This window comes from Akebia trifoliata, chromosome 1 (genome assembly GCF_017979445.1).
Source record: "Akebia trifoliata isolate Shusen 1 chromosome 1, ASM1797944v1, whole genome shotgun sequence".
NCBI lineage: Eukaryota > Viridiplantae > Streptophyta > Magnoliopsida > Ranunculales > Lardizabalaceae > Akebia > Akebia trifoliata.
Window position 1 is genome coordinate 34,091,221 of NC_141375.1, and position 20,152 is coordinate 34,111,372.

At 34.7% G+C, this 20,152-nt stretch overlaps 3 protein-coding genes across 4 annotated transcripts; 1 reads left to right on the top strand and 2 right to left on the bottom strand.

Annotated features, from left to right (window-relative positions):
• Positions 1-3,137, bottom strand: LOC147412005 (Heavy metal transport/detoxification superfamily protein). Of its 2 annotated transcripts, XM_086455068.1 has the most exons (4): positions 2,502-3,137; positions 2,159-2,421; positions 1,856-1,931; positions 1-439 (listed from the first exon to the last, which is right to left on the bottom strand). In XM_086455068.1, the coding sequence occupies exons 2-4, from the start codon at positions 2,363-2,365 to the stop codon at positions 312-314; spliced, it is 411 nt and encodes a 136-aa protein (XP_086311194.1). In that variant the 5' UTR covers positions 2,366-2,421; positions 2,502-3,137; the 3' UTR covers positions 1-311. The 2 variants fall into 2 exon arrangements, with proteins under 2 accessions (XP_086311194.1, XP_086311191.1); XM_086455065.1 differs by having other exon boundaries at positions 2,159-3,137.
• Positions 3,138-6,473: 3,336 nt separating this feature from the next.
• Positions 6,474-15,807, bottom strand: LOC147412006 (protein MLN51 homolog). Its single transcript, XM_086455072.1, has 12 exons — positions 14,975-15,807; positions 12,635-12,737; positions 12,253-12,458; positions 11,346-12,130; positions 11,078-11,174; positions 9,659-9,781; positions 8,358-8,413; positions 8,166-8,211; positions 7,964-8,034; positions 7,796-7,874; positions 6,893-6,985; positions 6,474-6,800 (listed from the first exon to the last, which is right to left on the bottom strand). Exons 1-9 carry the CDS (start codon positions 15,523-15,525, stop codon positions 8,007-8,009), a joined length of 1,995 nt encoding a protein of 664 aa, XP_086311198.1. The 5' UTR covers positions 15,526-15,807; the 3' UTR covers positions 6,474-6,800; positions 6,893-6,985; positions 7,796-7,874; positions 7,964-8,006.
• Positions 15,808-19,206: 3,399 nt separating this feature from the next.
• Positions 19,207-19,647, top strand: LOC147412007 (uncharacterized). Its single transcript, XM_086432523.1, has one exon. The coding sequence runs from the start codon at positions 19,207-19,209 to the stop codon at positions 19,645-19,647; it is 441 nt and encodes a 146-aa protein (XP_086288649.1).
• The last annotated feature ends 505 nt before the right edge of the window (positions 19,648-20,152 follow it).

The window sequence follows — 20,152 nt, forward strand, 5'->3', positions numbered from 1 at the left end:
CAGATCACATATTTTCATCATCATCATTATTCTTATTTATTGCAAGAAGAAGGTGAATACGATGAGAGGGTGTTCTTAGCTAGTAGATACATTGAACATTATAGATCGTACAAACTCGTGCAAGAAAAAAGATTAAAAAAAAAAGATAATAAAAATTGAGTATCCACTGTGGCTTTCACTAATCCACAGCTAAGTGCATAAACAACACAGTTTATATGTAAGTATGAAATATCACCATAACTATTAGTCTATTATAATGACATTGAAAAATAGGTGCATATTTATTGATTTTGATTTATTATATATATAGATTAGTAATGAGAGGTCCATAGCTCTGCCATCTTGACCTTGGAAACACTCTCCAGCACTTCAAAAGGAGTGATGTCCCCTATCACTACCACCTTCTTGCTTTCCAAGTCCACTTGGAAAGAGGTCACTCCTGCATACATATTGAGAGAGAGAGAGAGTTAAGGTTGGGATATATTTAAGTATTTTTTTCAAAATTTAAAAATTCAAAATAAATTAAAACTTTGCTAAAACTACCTCTAATATGAATAATTCATTATATGGTTGGATTGTCTAACATTATTATACATATAAGAGCATTGTTTCAAAACTCGTCCAAGATCGAGACGTATCGCTTGAGTCGTCTCATTATCAAACATGGGAGAGACGAACGGATGGACGTGTCAAATTTTCAAAAGAGATATAGAACCCTTATCCCACGTTCATTTTTCATTTTGTTGAGCAAGACATCTCAAACGTATCGGAAAACTCATCCGAGACGACTCGATATCTAATATGAAAGAGATGAGATGAGAAATCGAATTTTAAAACCATGTATGAGAAAGAAACATTCAAGACTTTTAATAGGATGTTAACAACTTCCACAAACATGTATTTTTCATATTTATCCTTAAAAAGAATTTTATAAAAATTGTAGACTGCTATTTTTTTTTTTTAAACATCAATAGTCTTAAAAATAATTTACGAAAATCTCATTAAATAATTACTATAGAATCCTTATCTGCTTTTTTTTTCACTTAAAAGGTTAAAATAACTGATGTGATTTGCATAAATTAATACATTTTGACAATTCTATTGCCTAAAAAATGTCTTGAAATTGATTAAATCTAAGATCATAGAAATTAATTACTATTTTGAATCACTTTTAATATGATAAATAATATGAAAGTGGATTGATTTTTTATAATGATAATTATTGTTGCAGGTACAACTAATTAGACAATTGGATCCTAAGACATAATATCCATGTGGGTCCTACAAGCGACCTATTATCTGAAAAACTCAGCATTTTCAACTAATCTTAACCGTTGGATAGTTATGCAGTCTTTCAATTGATTTGATAAAAATCTACTAATCAAACGGCTAGAATTGTTGATCAAGTTGTCCTCTCTGCTGGGTCTAGAAGATGATGGAGACCTAGAAAGAATGCAGATCCCATACTCCAGTGAGTTGGATAACTACTGATTGGATTCAAGCACATTTTCATCAACATCGAACCTACTATAAGCCTTTTAATATAGCCCATGATGATCATTTATATAAATCACCAATCATCGATTTTAGAGCATTAGTCCAATGAAATGTGCCATGTCACATGCAAATAAGATGTTACGTTGGGTAGCTAATCTACCCTCTAGAGTATGATCAGAGTCCTAGGATAACCACATCAATTAATAAATTCTAAAATGACATCAATACCCCCCACTAAGTAAGCTTACAAGTCTTTCTTATATATATACATGGACTGATGGGTAAGTGAAATTAATCTTGAAATAAGAGGGATTAAATGGACTTTAATGTTAAAAGAGAAACCACCTTACATACATACCTTCCATCTTTGAGATATGTTTCTCAACTTTTCTTGCACAACCCTGGCAATGCATGGACACCCTTAACACCACCATCTACACAAAACATCAAAAGCAATTTATTATAGGAAAAAAAAAAAAAAAAAAGGTGTGTCATTCAAAGAAAATATATTTTCAGAAAAATTAATTTCTTGATAATTATTCATGAGACAATGGATCAATTTTGTAAGGAAATATTTATTTGTGTTCTCATAAAGTTTTATTATTTTTCAAAGAAAAAATAAATAAGTAAATAGTTAGGCTAAGAATTTGAAAAACATCACCTTGGGTTTTAATTGAAAAGCCAAAGTCTGCTTCTCTTTAACAACATCCCTTAGTTTGACCAACTGACTTCCTTGATCAGTTTGAATAAGTGGGCTTCTCTCTAAACCATCTTGTGTTTCCAAGGTGTTTATGCAAAAAAAAGAACAATTTGATCCAGAAGAAAGACAAAAACAGTCCAAAACCCTCCCAAAACTCAACTTCCCCATGTCCCCTCACTTCTTACTCCTCAAACTTATTTACAATCTTCCCATATGGCCATCACCTGACATTATTTATGGAAACCCAAATCTCGTAAAGAGAGAGAGAGAGAGTAAAAGCAGAACAGATATCAATGAAACTCACATTGCACATTAAGAAGAAATAGGGGGCGCAAGACCCATTTTACTAGGAGATCAACTGCTCTAAAAGAAACAAATCTAGAAACCATCAAAACATCTTCTTCACACAAGACACCATAATCTTCCCATATGCCCAACACCTGACATTATTAAAGAAACCCAAAAGAAGAGAGAGAGAGAATTAGAAACTAGAGTTCAAAGACTGCTTCATTGTGAAAGATCAAAAGCTGAACATATATAATGAAACTCACAAGCACTATAAAGAAGAAATTAAAAGGAGGAAAACCCCATTTTTCTAGGAGATCAACTACTCAATATAGAATCAAGAGAGAGAGAGAGACCCGGTTACCAAAAAGAGTACTTTCAAGTCTCAACCAAGTGGATTTTCTGTGACCAACTACCGAAGAAAGTGAACCAATATAAAGCTTATAATAATAATAACTTAAAAGAGGAAGTCTTCATGTGTATTAAGCAGTGTATCACATATGGGCATCTCCTCCATGTGACCAACTAATAAAGTAGAAAAACTAAAGAAAATATCAAAAACAAATGAAGTAGGTTTCTTCCTTACGACTACCAGGTGAAGAAAGGAGAGAAAAACATTAACAAGTCACACACATTGCACCACCAATAAAAGAGCTTTAAGCTTTATGACATGTGATGACTTAAGGTTCATAAAGAAGCTATTTATAAGTGGGTCTTGATGAGCATCTCTATGATGCTCACATTGATGATCATCATGAATTGATAATCTCTCGAATGTTTGGGCTTTGTGTGAGAAAATAACAAGAGGAATAGTTGAGAAGTGCAAACAAGTACATTAATTGTTCATAGAATTTACAAGCTCTTAATTGCATAGTTGTTTTTTTTTTTTTTTTTTTTTTGAGAAAGTGAAGAATTCCTTAAATTTTTAAAGAGTCGTGCTTGGGTGACACAAGATTTACTGTGATTGTCACAATTCTGGCATGGACATGCATACATAACCGTAAATGGTTTTTACTCGTATTGCAAGGAAACACATCTATGGTTGTGTGCACATCCCATGTCAGACTTGTGAGAATCGCAGTAAATACTTTGTGTCATTTCAGCATTTTCCAATTTATTTTAAAATGAGAAATCTTTTTTGGGTTATCTTTCACATTCTGAATCCAATGAATGGTGGCGACTCCAATTAAAGTAGATTATTCCCCGAACTATTCTGAGACCTAAGGTAAATTCATGAGCTCGATTCGATTGTTCCTTTCAAGCTTAATCTCTCCCTTAAACTTTGGTATCATTAGTTAAACTTCAAAATTTTCCCATGTCTTGTTTCTGTTCTATGTCAAATTACTATTTATTTCCATTACTTTATTTTATTTGCATAAGTTATAAAAGATTCACCATCATTTTTATGGTCATCGTTTATTAAAATAAATTCTTAATAAGGTTGACTAAACAAATCTTGTTCCCCCATTTGAATTTCATCCGAAGCTATGGGTGTTACTGATAAATTTTGAAAAACCAAGAAAGATGGTGAAGAAGATTAATGAGGTAAGGTTAAAAACTCTTTTTTTTTTTTTTTTTTGTTGTGTGTTTGTTGAAGGGACGTTAGATTAGGGAGGGAATAGTAGTTGTGGATAGACAACCCTTCAAAAAAGTAAACTAATCATTCATGGACAAGGAGACTAGAGGCACTTGGATACCTTGTCGTTGCCTTTAATATAATAGTGAAAACTGGGGCAAGGGTCTTGAATTATTGAGCCCATCAGCTCTTAGAGGGGTTTGAATTATTGAATCCTTGAATTTTTTTAGTTAGGAGGTCTATATCTACAGGTTGGTCCATGTGAAAGAAGGGATACAAATGGCATTTAAAAAAAGTCTTGAAGTCATGTTAGAGACACGCGTGGGTCACATGACATTGAGATAATGGTTGCAAACTATAAGATTCGTAAACACCTCTCTAGAAATACTCTGTGGCCTAATCATTTTGACCATTGACTTATGGATGTGGGACTTAGACAAGACCACTCTTTGGTTTGTTTTGGGCTTTTGCTTATGAGAATTGTAGTAGAAAAAGTGTTGGAAGCATAACAATTATATGGTTTGGTGTTTATAGGAGATGTTTTTTTTTAAAATAGCTTCTTTGAATATTTTGGTAATTTTATTAAAAGATGTTTTTTCTCATCATTAGTTTGATATCTTCTACCATTATAAGGGTCTCTAAGTAATTAATTAAAAATAATGTCCTTTTTTTGTTTTTTTTTTTCTTTCAACAACATTGTAATTTTACATATCATCATAATCCCACAATTTTAGAAAAAAAGTAGGAAATTGGTCTGAGCACTAGCTCGTGATTAGCTATTTTACAATTCTTCATTTGATGGGAAGTGCTTTTCAACTCGAAAAGCATTTTCCAAACTCAAATCAAGACATGTACCAAAAATCAGTTTGATTGTTAACTCAACCATTAAATCCAAATATACCTAAAATATGTCCAAATAAAAGAACTAGAAATCACCTATAAAAAAAATGCTTAAATCTAATAGGGTGCCAAGTGTATAAGTGGAATTTGATGTCCTCCAGACAGAAAAACTTTTATGTCACCTCCATAAAATACCTATAGATTAAAGCTGGAGTGACCTCAGTGAAGGACATCTTGACATGATAGCGCATGTGTGCCTATAGATGTGTTTTGTCTCAGATATGAGAAATGCATTTGGACATACGCGCGTCACCATATCAAGATGTCCCCGCTGAGGTCACTCTAGCACGACTCTTTTTTATATTTGACCACACGAATATTTGGACCTATACCGGGAAAAAAAAATACCTTGCTTGGTGATTCCTTACTATTATGTACAAATATGTAAAATAAATTATCCAATTTTAATGGTTAGAAATCACCCGTGGAAGTACCTCTGGCCTAAGTAATAGATCTACCACATTATTCACATTTAAAATAGAAATCTTAATTTTGTTAAACTTAATTTTTTATCTTACAAACTTATACACACATGTTCACATTCCCTTAAATCATGAAAAATGAATCGTGGAAAAAACACATTATTCCAACCATTTAAACACAAAATCCAAAACCTCATGACCTACTACTTAGCAAAGTTAATCGTAACTAAATATGTTGTAACTAACATACTAAGACAGCTTGTCCAAAACGTCTTGATATCGTCCACAAACGAGACGGAAGTGTATCGGACAAGATTTAAAATCACAGTTCATTTTTCTTATTGTTGAAGAGATGATTAAAACATATCGTAAAATTCATCTGAGACAACTCGATCCCGTTCATAGACGAGACAAGAAGCCAAAATGGGTTTTAAAACCATGGTAACTAATAATGAAATTGGAGGGGCCACCAAGCAATGCTTAATGGACCAGAGTCCCACCTTGAATATGTATTGGGTCGTATCAGGTCAGGTCTTATCAAAGGGTTGATCACCTTAGGTCAGGTCAGTCACCTTGACTACCTTCTGTATATTCTTTTCCGCTTGAAATAAATTTATACTTATCAAAACAATGAAAAATAAAAAATCAGAAGATAAAGATCAGTAAATTACCACACCAGTCAGATTCTCGAAATATTTACCAAAACAGCTTTTTAAGATATTTTCTACCATTTTTTTTTTAAATTTCCTTTTTACCCTTTTATATATAAGAAAATAAGGAAATGACCTTTTATTTTGCTTTTATATATTGTAGGTATTTAGATAATTATTAACAAAACCTTGATCGCTATTCATTCTCTCATAACATGACATACCAGTAGTATAAAAGAAAATTAACCATTAGTTCATGAAGAAATTTTACAGTTCTGAAAGGAAAAAAGAAAGGGGAAAAAAAAAAAAGCGGGGGTTGTTCACCAAAACGGTTAAAAACCATTTTGGTAAATATTTTGAGAACCCGACTGGAGGGAGTGTATCTTTCTCTACTGTTTTGTTAAAGTTATCAAATAAATATTTACGCAAGCCATCACAACCAGTTCTCAACTAAAAGCCTTCATGCATAATAAACTTTAAAACATCTTACATAGAAACTGGTTTGCGTAGAGTCTGAAATCAACAACCTCAAGAGTTAAATAACCAAAAACCAGAGAGGAAGGCAACACAACCAATGATCATCAATCATCATCGTCTCATCTTAAGCAATAAAAGAGGAACAATATAAACATGAAGCAACCTAACTCTATTAAGCCACGGCTTCCCAATCTTTCTTTTTTCTGTGTACCTTCTTCATTCAAGAAGAAGCCCGCTTCCATTTCTCACAAGCTTCACCAAAAAACGGAAAAACCAACACGCTAAAGAAAAACCTGGAAAATCAGCAAAGGCAGAGGATATAAGGACTGCGAGATGTAATCCGGAAAAAGAAGCTTAGACAGCTAATTTTCAGCAACGTAGTTACCTTAAAACTTAATCATGGAACGGCCACCCGTCAAGCTACAATGATTGTCTTTTCTCACATCAACCGTAGCACAAGCAGGTGTTTGTTATATAGCTGCAAAGACAGAAGACATGTTAATAACTAGAACAAAGAAGAATTCAAGAACAGTGAGTATAAATGGAATCAAATATAACAAATTTTGGCAAATGCAGTCATTATATATTAGGCAAATTCACCATCTTGGGTGTTTCCCAAAAATGCTCCTATATACTAATTAACAAGTGACAACTAATGGAACTGACATTAGTCAGAGCAGTCTGAAATCTCTTGAGAGGGACCCTTATAACCATCCTTCTAAGTCGCCTAATTTTACTAAACTGTCAATCTACTTTATTACAACCAAGCCGAATCCACCCATGCATTTCCATTTCAAAAAGTAGTTTTTTTTTTTTTGTGGGTATTTCAAAATGTCTTAACGCAAGAATCTCTATGTTGGTTTGCAATAAAATAGTTTTGTTGCAAAGATTATCTCCAATATTTTATTTAAATATAAACTGTTATCGACATTTTTGTTGCCCTAATGAACTTATTCCTTTATTATACCTATAATAAATAAAAAAGACTTCACTCTTTTGTAATTAAGTTGTATACCAAAGAATTGTCTACCAAGTTCCCTTTTATAATATAAAGTTTCTATTGCTTTTATTATTTAGCTACCAAAAAACCTCATTATTATTTACAAAAATCTTATTAATAACATGGAGAGAGAAGAAGGGGTGGAAGCGGGGAGGGCTAAGAAGAAAAGCAATAAGTTGAAGAAAAAAAATCCACTACAAAAATGATAATCAAATTTCTAATGGAGTTCAGTTACCAATAAATATACAAAGAGCAAGTAGAGAGGATGGAAACAAGGAATTCAGTTACCTAACATATTTTGGGACATTAAACAACCCAAAGTGCTCCAGAACAAAAGCCGGAGACCACAAAGGGATGGAAGGAAGGCCTGCAGAATCAAAGGTAAATATAAATCTGAAATTTGTAACAGCCGAAGTAGAAAGAATTCTAACCAAGAAAGATGAGCAGGAAGCTAACCTTTAGCTGCTTATTCAAATACACTCAATCTTATCTATGTAGGTCACTGGCCAAAGTTCATCTCTGAGTATCTGAAAAAAACAGCCCATGACACAGTCAAACTAACATTACAAATTACAAAACAAACAGAAAAAGGAAATCCTTTATAGGTGTAAACATGTGGAATTTGTTCTACAAAAAAAGGTCAAGACTTTTAACTTGCCTGCGAGGCTTGTTTTGTCGTTGTCCAAATTCATCATTCACAAGTTCTGTGGAGAAGGCAAATTAGTCATAATTAAATCATGCAAATGAAAACATTTGCCAGAAAAAAAAAAAAAAAAAAACACTGCCAGTTAGAAGTTAACTTCAACAAATTTTCAATCTATAATAAATAGGGCAATAAAAAACTTGTTACCAGATCTCTGTGGAGGTTTCCATGCATTATTAGGTTTGTTTGTGCTTGTCTCTTTGCTGCAAGGGAATTCAACAATAAGATTCTTTTCAGAATTTAAAATTAGAAGTCACTGGAAACCAAATAATCAAGCAAAAAAGGAGGGGGGGAGAAGTAAAAAAAAATGAGCTGAATTTTCAGAATAAACTCAAGACAATAAAATTTAGCAAGTATAACAAGTCTTTTACAATCAAAAGTTTTTGAGATATTAGAAGTTTCATTACATTTAGGGAGATGTAAACGTACAAAATAATGAGAATTAGCTTAAAAAGTAATCCAGGTCCTAGATTTTCAGAAACTTGGGAGTCTCATGAGTCTCATCCCCATCTCCCATACCGGACTGTATCAATATCCATATCTTGCATCTTAGAGCTTATCTTACGAGGGAACTACAAGACAAGTGATGAATTGTCTCAAAATCTCTAAATGAACAAAATGTAATTTTGGTATTCATGGTAGAGTAATGATACAAACCACATGTGCAAGTAATGTCATTAGGTACTATACACTTCAATTTACAACTATGAGAGTGTGGGAATAGAGTTTTATGTATTTCAAGTGGTGAAGTGTGGACGTTTAAAACTTTAGACTAAAAACAAAAGAAAAGGAAAAATGGTGGGCACTTAAGATGGATGGACGTAATTAGGTGCATCAGTTTCCCCACACTGATACACTCATAGCTGAGTTTTGAGGCCATCATTAACTTAACGCCTTCATCGCCAAAATTGGAGAGTGGACCATATATATACTGATATACATCAATATGCTACAACAACAAAAACAGTTTGAAAGAGAAGGGCGGGGGGAGCTGTTATTGGCACCCTAACTTTTACTCCCCAATTAAAATTAAAAAAAAAAAAAAAAAAGTCAATAATTGAGAATAAGTAAAAGTTGGGGTGCCAATAGAAACTCTCTCTACATATATTTTTTTAGATTTCTCTTTGTTAGATGAAGGATTTCATATGGGCCTAAATCCTAATTGTAAACAACTGTTGAAGGTAATTCAATGAGTTATAACACTTTGTAATGTTGGAATAATAACTTGAAACAAACTTTTGTAATGTTTGAATGGTATGTTTTAATCTTTAATTAGGGTGTCATAAATAATTCAAGAAATTGAGATGTGATAAGTAAAAGCTGGGGTGCCAATGGCATCTTTAAAAAAAATAGAAATGTATTAACGGGCTACAAGACTAATCAGAGGAAGCAACATATAAATAAGAACCTTACATGTTAATCAAAACAATTGGTATACTGCTACTAACCTAGAGACACCTGAAGAAGATGTTTGTCCTGATGGGCGAGCATAATAACCACCATCAAGAGCTAAATAGGGAGGACAATACGTAGCGCCTAATGCTCCTGGAGCACCTGCCAAGACTGGTACCCTGGAGATTGGGAAAATAGTAATCACTAAATGGGACCCTTGAGCAGACAAAAAATTCCAAACCAAAATTCAACAGCTTCAGGTCAGAGAGAGACAGTTAATTTGATCATTTTAAATGGACATGAAATAACCAACTGCGTGCTTTCAAGACAGTTAAACTAGCAAATAGAACTTGAACATATTAATGTGTTGCATCACTCTTCCAAAACAGCTTAATAAACTTCATTACAGTAAGGAAAGAGTATGTGAAGTGCAAACTTTTAGTAATATTACTAAATTCTCCCTTACATAACAATCTAAAATTTTTGCAGAGATATGTGCAGATGTATTGATGGTTGATGAAACTTGAAAGGGAGTGAAAGCCAAACTAGAACTCTAGAGAAGCCACTTCGGAGTCCAAGGGCTTTAGAATAAGTCGAACCAAGAAAGAATATGTGAACTGCAACTATAGAAATACCACCCACAGAGAGGGGTGGCAAGTAAAAAATCGATGGTCAAAAGAATATCCTGAAATGACCATTTTCATAAACCTCAGTTCTATCATACATAAAGATGGATAGATTGAGGAGGATGTTACCCAAAGAATTATAATTGGATGGTTAAAGTGGAGGTGTGCCATACGAATGGCACATCCCATCAAATCAAAGGGAAATTCTATAAGACAACAATAAGACTGGCGGGCTATGCTTTATGGAGCTGAATGTTGGGAATTCAAAAGGTAACATGTTATTAGACTGAGAGTAGCAAAGAGCAGAATCATGTGATCAATAGAGTAGAAAGACTAACAAAATTTTGAAAGCGTTCAGAAGTATGTAAGAGTATCCCCAATGGGCGATAAACTAAGAGAAAATCGATTGACGTGGTTTGTTCATGTGCAATGGATGTCATTTAAGCCTCAATTAAAAAGGAGCATGGAAGTTGAATGTTCCAAAAGAGCCCGAAAAAAAAAAACCCAAAAGAACATGGATTGAGCCAGTGAGAGTTGATATAGGTATACCTACAACAACAAAAGTCATGTAGCTAGAAAAAAGAAGCTAGAGATTAGTAATTTGTACGCAGAAAAGTGACCTAAAGCACCCTTTTTAGCAAAAGAGTCAACTAACTTTACTGTTCAACACTTCAACTAATTCCTTCTACTAAAATTTTCCTTACCAAACCCATAATGAAAAAAAGCGATCATCTTTCAAAATGCATAAAGTATCAATGGAGCCCAAACAATAAAATTAAAAAAGAAGGAAAAATAAGTAAATAAAGAGGCAAAAGAAAACTGCAACAAATAATCAGAAGATTAACATACCATGTCATTTCAGAATTTCCAGCAACATATCCAGGAAGTGCCATACCAACAGCAGGAACTCCAAGACCACCAGGATGCTGACCCCCAAATTGCATAACTACAAGCCCATGCATCAAACATGTGAATCTAGACTAATAGTTCCATGCAATTTCATAAGAAATGATGATGATAAAGAATTCTGTTCTTCAAACTACTTAATTTCAATGCATAAAATTTGAAAAAGATTGTCTCCTAAGGAGAAAAATGAAAATGATCCAAGAAGTTTTACCTGAGAAAAGCGGTGGAGTGCCAGGAAAGTTTTGATCACCATGACCAACTCCCCTGCTCCCAGCAGATCCAATAACCTGGGCCCCATTGTACAGGAAAGAACCCCTACCACTTCCTTGAACACTTTCTTTTCCTTTTACAACCAATGCAGCCTTAGATTTACTTGATCCAGGAGGAGATTCTCCACGTTCGGATGAATTTGTTGGTGAAACATTAGGTGGAGAAGCTTGAGATCCACCACTTGTATGCTGACGAAACTGCTGAGTGGGAGCTCTAAAAGAAGGTTGACTTGGATTTTGGACAGACCTTTGGTTATTAGATGGGATTGGTGGATGACTTATCTGTCCAGAGATAGCTAAACCCCTTCCCTTGGGCTTGGACTGTGGAGACTGAGATGTATCAATTGGCTGCAACTGCATATTGTTTAACTTCCCAATGACTGAATGAGTAGACTCATCATTAAATAGCCTGTCCTGGCCAATAGAATTAACAACAGTTTTTCCCCGGAACAAAGAACTAGAGTGTGACGTAGAAGATTTCTCCTCACTCATAAAAGGTGGAAGATTCTTATTGGTACTTCCAGCTTGTAAATCCCGTTTATGTGTCACCGGGATGTCTTGATTAGAAGAGCCAGAAGGATAAAATGGAGGAGAAGTGACACTCAAGCTTGATGCAAATACATGTTTCCTTGGAGGAGCAGGATCAGGTTGCACATTTGAGGTCTGTGTGTGAGCAGATACTCTCGCCAAACTAGTAGTTGAGGCTGTCTCAAGGGACTTTCCAGATCTGAGCATGTAAAATTCAGTAAAATATATATTAAATGAAGACACGTTTAAAATGACCAAAGGGAAAATAAAAACATTAAAAAAAATTCCTAGTAAATCCCAAGGCTCAGGATCTTTACTCACTGTTTGTTTTGTGTTGGCGGGGTCTCACTTTTGTTCCTTGCAGGAGGCTCATACCTTCTTGGACCTCTCCCTCTCACATTCTTGGGAGTATGGTTTTGATTGCTCCTGTCATCGAAAGCTCTAGATCTGTTTCCTCTTATGTGTCCACGGTCCACACCTCGATTCTTACCCCGACCTCTGTAATGACCTCGAGAATTCTTCCTTTCCTGCAAAAACATGTACTACAAATTCACAAGGGTTTTTCTTGATAATTGTCACTTATGTCCAAAATATGGTCATCTGTTTTATATGGTGCAGCAAATATACCAGTTAAAGGTAAAGAACAGATTAATTTTAAAAAATACATTCAGTGTGCAAATATAACATCGATGGAAGCATTCACCTTTTCATAGTGTGTTTCTTGCAAATTCATTTCTTCAAACTTATCATGCCCCCACTTACAGTCATCTTTGGATTCCCACAATTTCCGTCCACCTGGTGTGCGCCTGAAGGAAATGCAAAAAAAATTGGTAAAGCATTTTATATTTCTAAAGCTAAACAAGGAATCCTGAGACTGAAAAAGAAAAAATAATGGTAATAACAATATCTTTTTTTTTTTTTTTTTGATAAGTATATCAATAGCTAAAAATGAGAGCAGAAATGTGAAAATCAATACATTGTTTGATGGCAATACTTGATTTTTTTATTTTTTTTAATACATAATAGTGACAATGGAAGTCTAATAAGAATCTAAACAAAACTTTTGAAAAATGAGCAAGACTAACTTGAGGAAACTAAGCCTAACCCTGTAGTTTTTTATTTATTTCTTGTCTGATATCAGCCTAATTAACCAGTATAGAATTTGATATGGTTTCTCGAGAACATATATGAAACCATTAGTCATGAAGAACAAAAAAAGTGTTTGCATCACATCAAATATATCTTGGAATCCTTAGTCCTAGTATATAGAGACACAAGAAAGTAACATGTCCCTTCCTAAAATCATTATGAAAACCATGTGACAGCAAGATGTGGTTTCTTGAGAACATATATGAAAACCATTAGTCATGAAGAACAAAAAAAGTGTCTGCTTCACAGCAAATATATCTTGGAATCCTTAGAGACACAAGAAAGCAACATGTCCTTTCCCAAAATCGTTGCAATTTACATAAAAAAGTAAGTTGTTGGCTTCATTTGGCATCTTCAACTCGGGATATGCATGGCACAAGCAAAAAAACCGGCATTTGTCCAAACTCCAAATTAATATATTTGTAGTAAAAAGATTATGGAGAAACTCAGTACAAGTCCAAATATATATGTCAAATACCCAAAGATTTGGAATTTGAACAAGCATGAAGTAGGCCAAAACGGGCATGTAAACTTTTACTACAAAAATTAATATATTATGTTAGTAAAAGGACATGTAAAATAATCTTTGACCTTGATTGAACTGATGGCATGTCCCCTTTGACCTTGTTCTTCTTTTGTAGACTAACATAAAATAATCTAAATACCCTTTTCAACCTCTAAGGCTGTAACAAAAAATCCTTAATTTTTTCTTCCTAAAACCAATCATTTTCAAGCTCATCAACCTTTATATTAAATTAATTTTAATTTATTTAACCTTATCTTCAGTCCATACTTTCAAACATCGCCTTAATCCCTCGTAGAAAATCCTAGAACCATTACTTCTTCTTTTTTTCTGACAGAATAGACAACTTTTGTTTTCTTTTGACATCTCCGGAATGATTAATCTCATTTTTAGGAATTGGATGGGAAATTTTCTATTAAAAAACTCATCATCTTCTACCTTAAAATTCCTATCTTGTTCTTTAAATTTAAGTAAGACTAGGATAAAAATTTACATTTTAAAGGTTAAAGTTGATTAATCTTAAGGTTGAAGACTGAGATTTAAAAAAAAAATTACCCAAGAGATTGAAGATGACAGATTTTGAGAATAGAAATCAAAGAGTTTTTTATTTATTTCAGGTTGAAGACGGAGGTAACGAGGCCATTTTGCATTAATCTATTAGAGACGGCCTAGGTCAAGGGTGGATGTAGGCTTTGGTGAATATTTGAGACATACCATGTTTTTAAATTGATGACATCGCCCTCTTGACTTGTGTGTTCTCCCATAGACTAATGAGAAATGATACAAATGCCTTTTTCTTCAACCTCTAATCAAAATCACTAGAATGTTCTCATCATCACAAGCTTTTCCACCTTTCTCTCTAAGGAAGTCAATTTTGGGTCCAACTAACAAACTAGTTACAACTTACAAAAATATGAGCAATTGAAAAGTAGGCTAGAATATGAGAAGGTAAGAACTTGATCTATATTGCTTAAGATGACCCCATGTTCAATGAAATAACATTAAGAACTATGAAACAATGGACAACAAGTACACAGAAAAATCGTGACAAACACCTCAAATTGCAATCAACTTGTAACAGAGTAATATTAATGGCTTAGGAATATTTTGATATTTGAGAACATTTCATCTCCAAAAAGATTATATTTTTGAACTAACATATATCCATTTTCGGATAACAAATTCCAAACTTTGCCCACCAAAAATGCACAGTTAACTATTTTCTCTCTTTTACGTTTTTCTTCCATTCTCAATAGTCAACAGTGCATAGTTTGCTCATATTCAATCAAATTTACAGTTTTTCTTTTCCATGTATTCTTAGAATTTAATTGAAATTGTAAAAGAAAGAAAAAAAGCAATTATTATAAGAACCTGTGGCGACCGCCATTATTGGGTCTAAATCGGTCGTCATGCATGTAAAATGCACCAGCTGTCGGCACTGCAAAGGGCTCATTCTCCTTCTTCTCCCCTTCAACCTGATTCTCTCCATGATTCTCCATTGTCTCTCCACCCAATCTCGGCCCCTCTCCATCGGATTCTTGCACCACCAACGGACCTTCGAATTCAACGGCGGCACAGTTGTCTCCTCCTGCGCCATCTCTCTCTTCAAACTCTTCTTCTACTTCTTTATCTCTCTCTTCAAACTCCTCTTCCTCTACTTCTTCTTCGTCTTCCTCCACCTCTTCTATCTCCGATTCTTCGTCACCATACACCGCTGCTCCACCTTGACCGTCCGATTCACCATCAGAATCAATCACAACCCTTGGATCGAACCTCGATGGCTTCTCCCTCTCTTCTACATCTCCTTCTTCATCATCACTCGCTTCTCTCCTTCGCGTCGTTAAGGGCAACCTCGACTCCTCTGGATCGCTCTCGTATTCCACTTCTCCTCCTGCAACCGCCATCGAATCCTCCAAAACCATAAACACCCCAAATTCTCAAAATTCTAACCTAAACCCCCAAAAAAATCTCACCTTTCTTCGAAATCTAACAATTTTATCAACTATTTAACAGAGGAAACCCGAAATCAGAACCCTAGATTACCAATTTTGACAGAAAAGGAACGAAATCAAACTGAATTCTATCGCGGATCCATAGGATTTCTCGCAACCAGAGATAGAAGTGTAGATTGGCCGAGATCGCGACTTCTTTCTATTTAAATTTATTTTTCGTCCCGAAAAAAGAAGTTTATGCAGACTTGGAGTCGAAGACTTGCTTTCTTTATGAAACAGAACAATTAGGGAATTATCCCTTAGTTCAGGGGCGTTTTGGGAAACGGAAAAAATATAGAACGAACGATAGAATGCGCTCGTCTGTCGAGTAGTAGTTGTTAAACGACAATCCAGGTTCGGATGAATGATTGGATGGTGCGATATCGTACCAAAACTTTATACACAACAGCTAACCCAAACAAATTGGGAAACGTGGAATTCAATTATAATGTTATGTTCGTGGAATGATCTGATTGGTGGACATACATATAAGTAGAATTACAAATTATGCCTAATTGCTTGTCGGGCCTATATAGTATTGGTACCACCTCACATAATTTGTAGTGAACGTAAAGTCCAAAAAATGCACTTTGGAATTGGATTTTGTACCGAAAATGTCCTTATAAATATTGTTTGGATATACACTTTAAAGTGCACTAGCTGAGGGTATTTGTGGTCAAAAAAATATTTTTTAGGATACCTTCAATACAAAAATCATATCTCAAGATGTATTTAATGAACTTTTAAGGGCAAAGGTTAAAAAAATCCTATTATTTTGAAAAATGTTGGAATGACACAAACAGAGACACAAAAGTGACAAAAATAATGTGGTGGCACGCACATAACCATAGATGATTTTTACTCGTATCTTGCAAAAAAGCATCTACGGTAATGTGTGCGACACCACATCATTTTATCACCTTTGTGTCTCTGTTTGTATCACCCCAGTACAATTCTATTATTTTTTATCAAAATACCCTCAAATTCCAATTTCCAAATAGTATTTATTGCACATTAATGTGTGTCCTAGCAAGACCCCAAAATTGAGGTATTGATTTGCATTGAGTCTAAGATATGGAAATTAAGGTTGTGTTTGAATTAAGAAAATTGATAAAAGAGAAGAGAAGGGAAGAGAAAATAAATGAGTTTCTCTCCATTTCTCTTGTTTGGATTATTAAGTGGGGAGAAAAGAGAAAATAATTAGAGAGAAGAGGAGAGAAAAAAATATGAGTTTTATTTCTCTCGAAAAGTGGAGATAAGAGGAGAGAAATGTTGGAATTATTATTATTATTATTATTATTTTCATAATTAAAATTATTTTGTGGCCTTTTCACATATACAAATTTTATATAAATACTGGATTGTAATTTGTTCAAAACATTAAGGATAAAATTGGAAACTATGTTAGTGGTCTGGCATTGGTTACCAGCATCAAATATGATGGGTTAGTGAACATCCTATCAAAACTTAAGTGGTATTCACCTAATACTAGAATTCTACGATGGGTATAAAATCTAATATCCTCTATTATAAATAGGTGGCCGTCCCCCCCTCTCTACACACAGATCATTCTATTATTGAGATAGAGGTTCCCATCACCAAAAGTGTAGGCAGAGTTGGTGTAGTGCACCTGTTCTTTACAGATCAAGATTAACATACTCTCCGCGGATAATCGGAAAAGCGAATCCAAGTATTTTACAATTATTGTTCGTTCGATTCGATTATTGTATTGTTTTGTTTAAGTTCAAATCCTAGATCCATGCTTATTATGTTCGTAGTTATTGCAAACAATTGGTATCAGAGCCCGTTTGGATTTGTTCTTGATCAAAACTGTTTGATTAAATCTGAGTTGATTAGATTCATATTTTGAAATAAATATTTATTTATTTAAAGTCGATTTATTTGATAATTAAATCTGTCATTATCTTTGTTAAAAGAAGATTAACGAAGGTAGAAACCTAAATCTCGTATTGCCAATCGAAAAGAACCAAGATTTATTTACTTTTGAAATAAATCGATTATTGATTAGAAATCGAACACTATTCAAACCGAAATGGAATCAATAAGTTATAAAGATTGTAAAACTCTAAATTCTAGATCTGTTAAGATCGAATAAGAATAAAAAAAAAAAAGGGGAATAAGGGTTTTTCGATTTTCAATTTTCAGTCGATCAGATCAGCCGATCTGAGTCGCGAGGTTTTAATCGGACGCTACCGGAAGGTTTCCGGTGGCCTTATGTATCGTCTGACACTGTCGATCAGACCTGCCGGTCAGCGTTTGGATGGCTGCGATTGAGCGGCGGCGGCTAGGGTTTTCAGCAGTTCGGTCTTGAAGGAGAAGACGAACTGTTTTATTGCTTTGGGCCTTGGGTTTTTGATTGGGCCAAGCCCGATTGTTATTTGGGCTTTATGATTTAATTGTGCTATTAATTTCGTTTGGGCTAAAGCCCGATTGATTCTCAGTTGGGCCAAGCCCATATTAATAATTCGGTTGGGCTTCTCTAATTGGTTGGGCTAAGCCCGATAGCGTTTTCGGTTTTGGGCCAGCCCAATAACGATTCGTATAGACTAAGCCCGTTTGATATTTTATTTTGGCCAAGCCCGTTACATTATATAACTTGATTTTAAAGTCTGTTGGGTTAAACCCGTTTCAGACTCGAACCGACTCACTTAACCGAACCGTTTGAGTCAACCTATGACCCGATCCGAGTCCAACCGGTCCAGCCGAACCGGTTCAGTTGGTTCAAACATGAACCAGACCATAGAAAACCGGGTTTTTCCTTTAAAACTTTGAAAAATCATAACTAAATTGTTTTAACTCCGATTTAGACAAAACAAAAGTCCATTTTGAATATTTTTTCGAGATCTATTCAATAAAAATGTTAAAAAAATTCATTGACAGCAACCTATAACAGTAAAGTCCAGATTAAGTTGTACCCTTTTGGAGAATATATCTATAATTGCTTTCTTTTATATTGAATGATTTATTTTGTTATTTGAATGTACCCACATGCAAAACTAGAATAATTAGAAAGCAAATTTAGATATATTAGGGTATAGGTCTTGCCTATAGGGGTTTAGGAAGACATTTTGAGTGATAGTTCAAGGAACGTGATGGAAATAGGATAATAGTCTGCCTAAAGGTGACCGTTCTATGGAAGTTACGGGTTCTTGAATTCTGAGACTTAGTATCTCATTAAGATCACTTTGTGGCACTCTTTTACATGAAATCACTAATTTCTGCCCAAAGGTGATTTAGGGATGTTTGTGTAGATTGAGTGAATAGAATAGTCACAAGTGTGAAGGGGAGAGAAGGATAACCCTCTTGCCTAAAGGTGTGGATAGTGTCTGGATTGAACTGGAACATGAGTAGCTAGGTCTATGTGCGAACTCCAACGCAATTTTAGAGAACATATAGCATATTAAGATCTCAGTCCAAAGGCGAGTCTTGATGATGCGACTTGTTTGTACCTGCAGAGTGGAAAGTTTTACCCTTAATAAAATACTCTGAAACGATTCGACCAAAACCCCTGGTACGAATTGAAAGAATTGAATCCCACAGTATATATTTATACATATATATTAATGTTTGACCATATTTTTTAATGCAGCTATGGATGGGTCATTGATTCAAAAGAGTCTAGCAGGGATTGAGCCTCTTAATGGCTCTAATTATTCATCCTGGAGGATGAATATTGATATTCTGTTGGGATGCATGGATTTTGATTTTGTTCTTTTTGAGGACATCCCACCAGCTCCACTTCCAGATTCTACGGAGTTGGTAAGAACCCATTTTGCTAAATGGGAAAAGGCTAATAGATTGTCCATGATGATCATTCGAACATCTATTAGTGAGACTTTTCGAGGTGATATTCAGACCACAGATACAGCTAAGGAACTGTTGCAGGTTATCAAGAAACAGTTTGTGGGAACAAAGAGATCAGTTCAGTATGAGTATTTGGGTCAGCTAATGCATCTGAAGTATGATGGTAATGGAAATGTGCGGGAACATATTCTGAAGATGTCAAAGCTTGTCATTGGTCTCCGTGAATAAGGGATTATTTTTGAAGATGATCTTTTGGTTCACATGGCAGTTTTATCTCTGCCTAAATCTTTTGATACTTTTAAGGTAAATTACAGTGCACAAGAAACTAAATGGGATTTGAATCAACTGATTTCACTTTGTGTTACTGAGGAAACAAGATTGAGGGGATCGAGAGTTGAGTCAGTGAAAGCGCCCTCGATCCGCGGGGTGCGCGGATCCGCTTTTGACCCTTGAGGTTTGGGAGTCGCCACCTAGTTATTACGGTCTAGGAACCGATCAATGACTCTAAACGGATAAAAACTAATCTAAAACAAAAAAATTGAATTCGGGGATCAAGTTACGGGGTTGGAAGGTGTTAGGCACCAACCCCGCCCGGCCAAAGCCGGTCTCTACTAAATTCCCAAGTAAATTACATTGCTAAAACCTAGATAAGAAAATAAATAAAAATAAATGGTTTACCTTTCCGATGGCAAGGACTTGGTTCCCTCAGATCTGACAAAAAGAACTCCTTGTA

Bases quoted from the DNA above. Each gene is read 5' to 3' on its own strand.
- LOC147412007 (XM_086432523.1), top strand. From the start codon at position 19,207: ATGGATGGGTCATTGATTCAAAAGAGTCTAGCAGGGATTGAGCCTCTT.
- LOC147412006 (XM_086455072.1), bottom strand. From the start codon at position 15,525: ATGGTTTTGGAGGATTCGATGGCGGTTGCAGGAGGAGAAGTGGAATAC. The intron at 11,175-11,345 runs GTAAAACTTCTT...ATGGGCTTGTAG, and splicing joins CACTCCACCGCTTTTCTCAG to TTATGCAATTTGGGGGTCAG. The intron at 8,212-8,357 runs GTAACAAGTTTT...CCTTCTCCACAG, and splicing joins GAAACCTCCACAGAGATCTG to AACTTGTGAATGATGAATTT.
- LOC147412005 (XM_086455068.1), bottom strand. From the start codon at position 2,365: ATGGGGAAGTTGAGTTTTGGGAGGGTTTTGGACTGTTTTTGTCTTTCT. The intron at 1,932-2,158 runs GTGATGTTTTTC...TGTTTTGTGTAG, and splicing joins CTTTTCAATTAAAACCCAAG to ATGGTGGTGTTAAGGGTGTC. The intron at 440-1,855 runs GTATGTATGTAA...ATATGTATGCAG, and splicing joins ACATATCTCAAAGATGGAAG to GAGTGACCTCTTTCCAAGTG.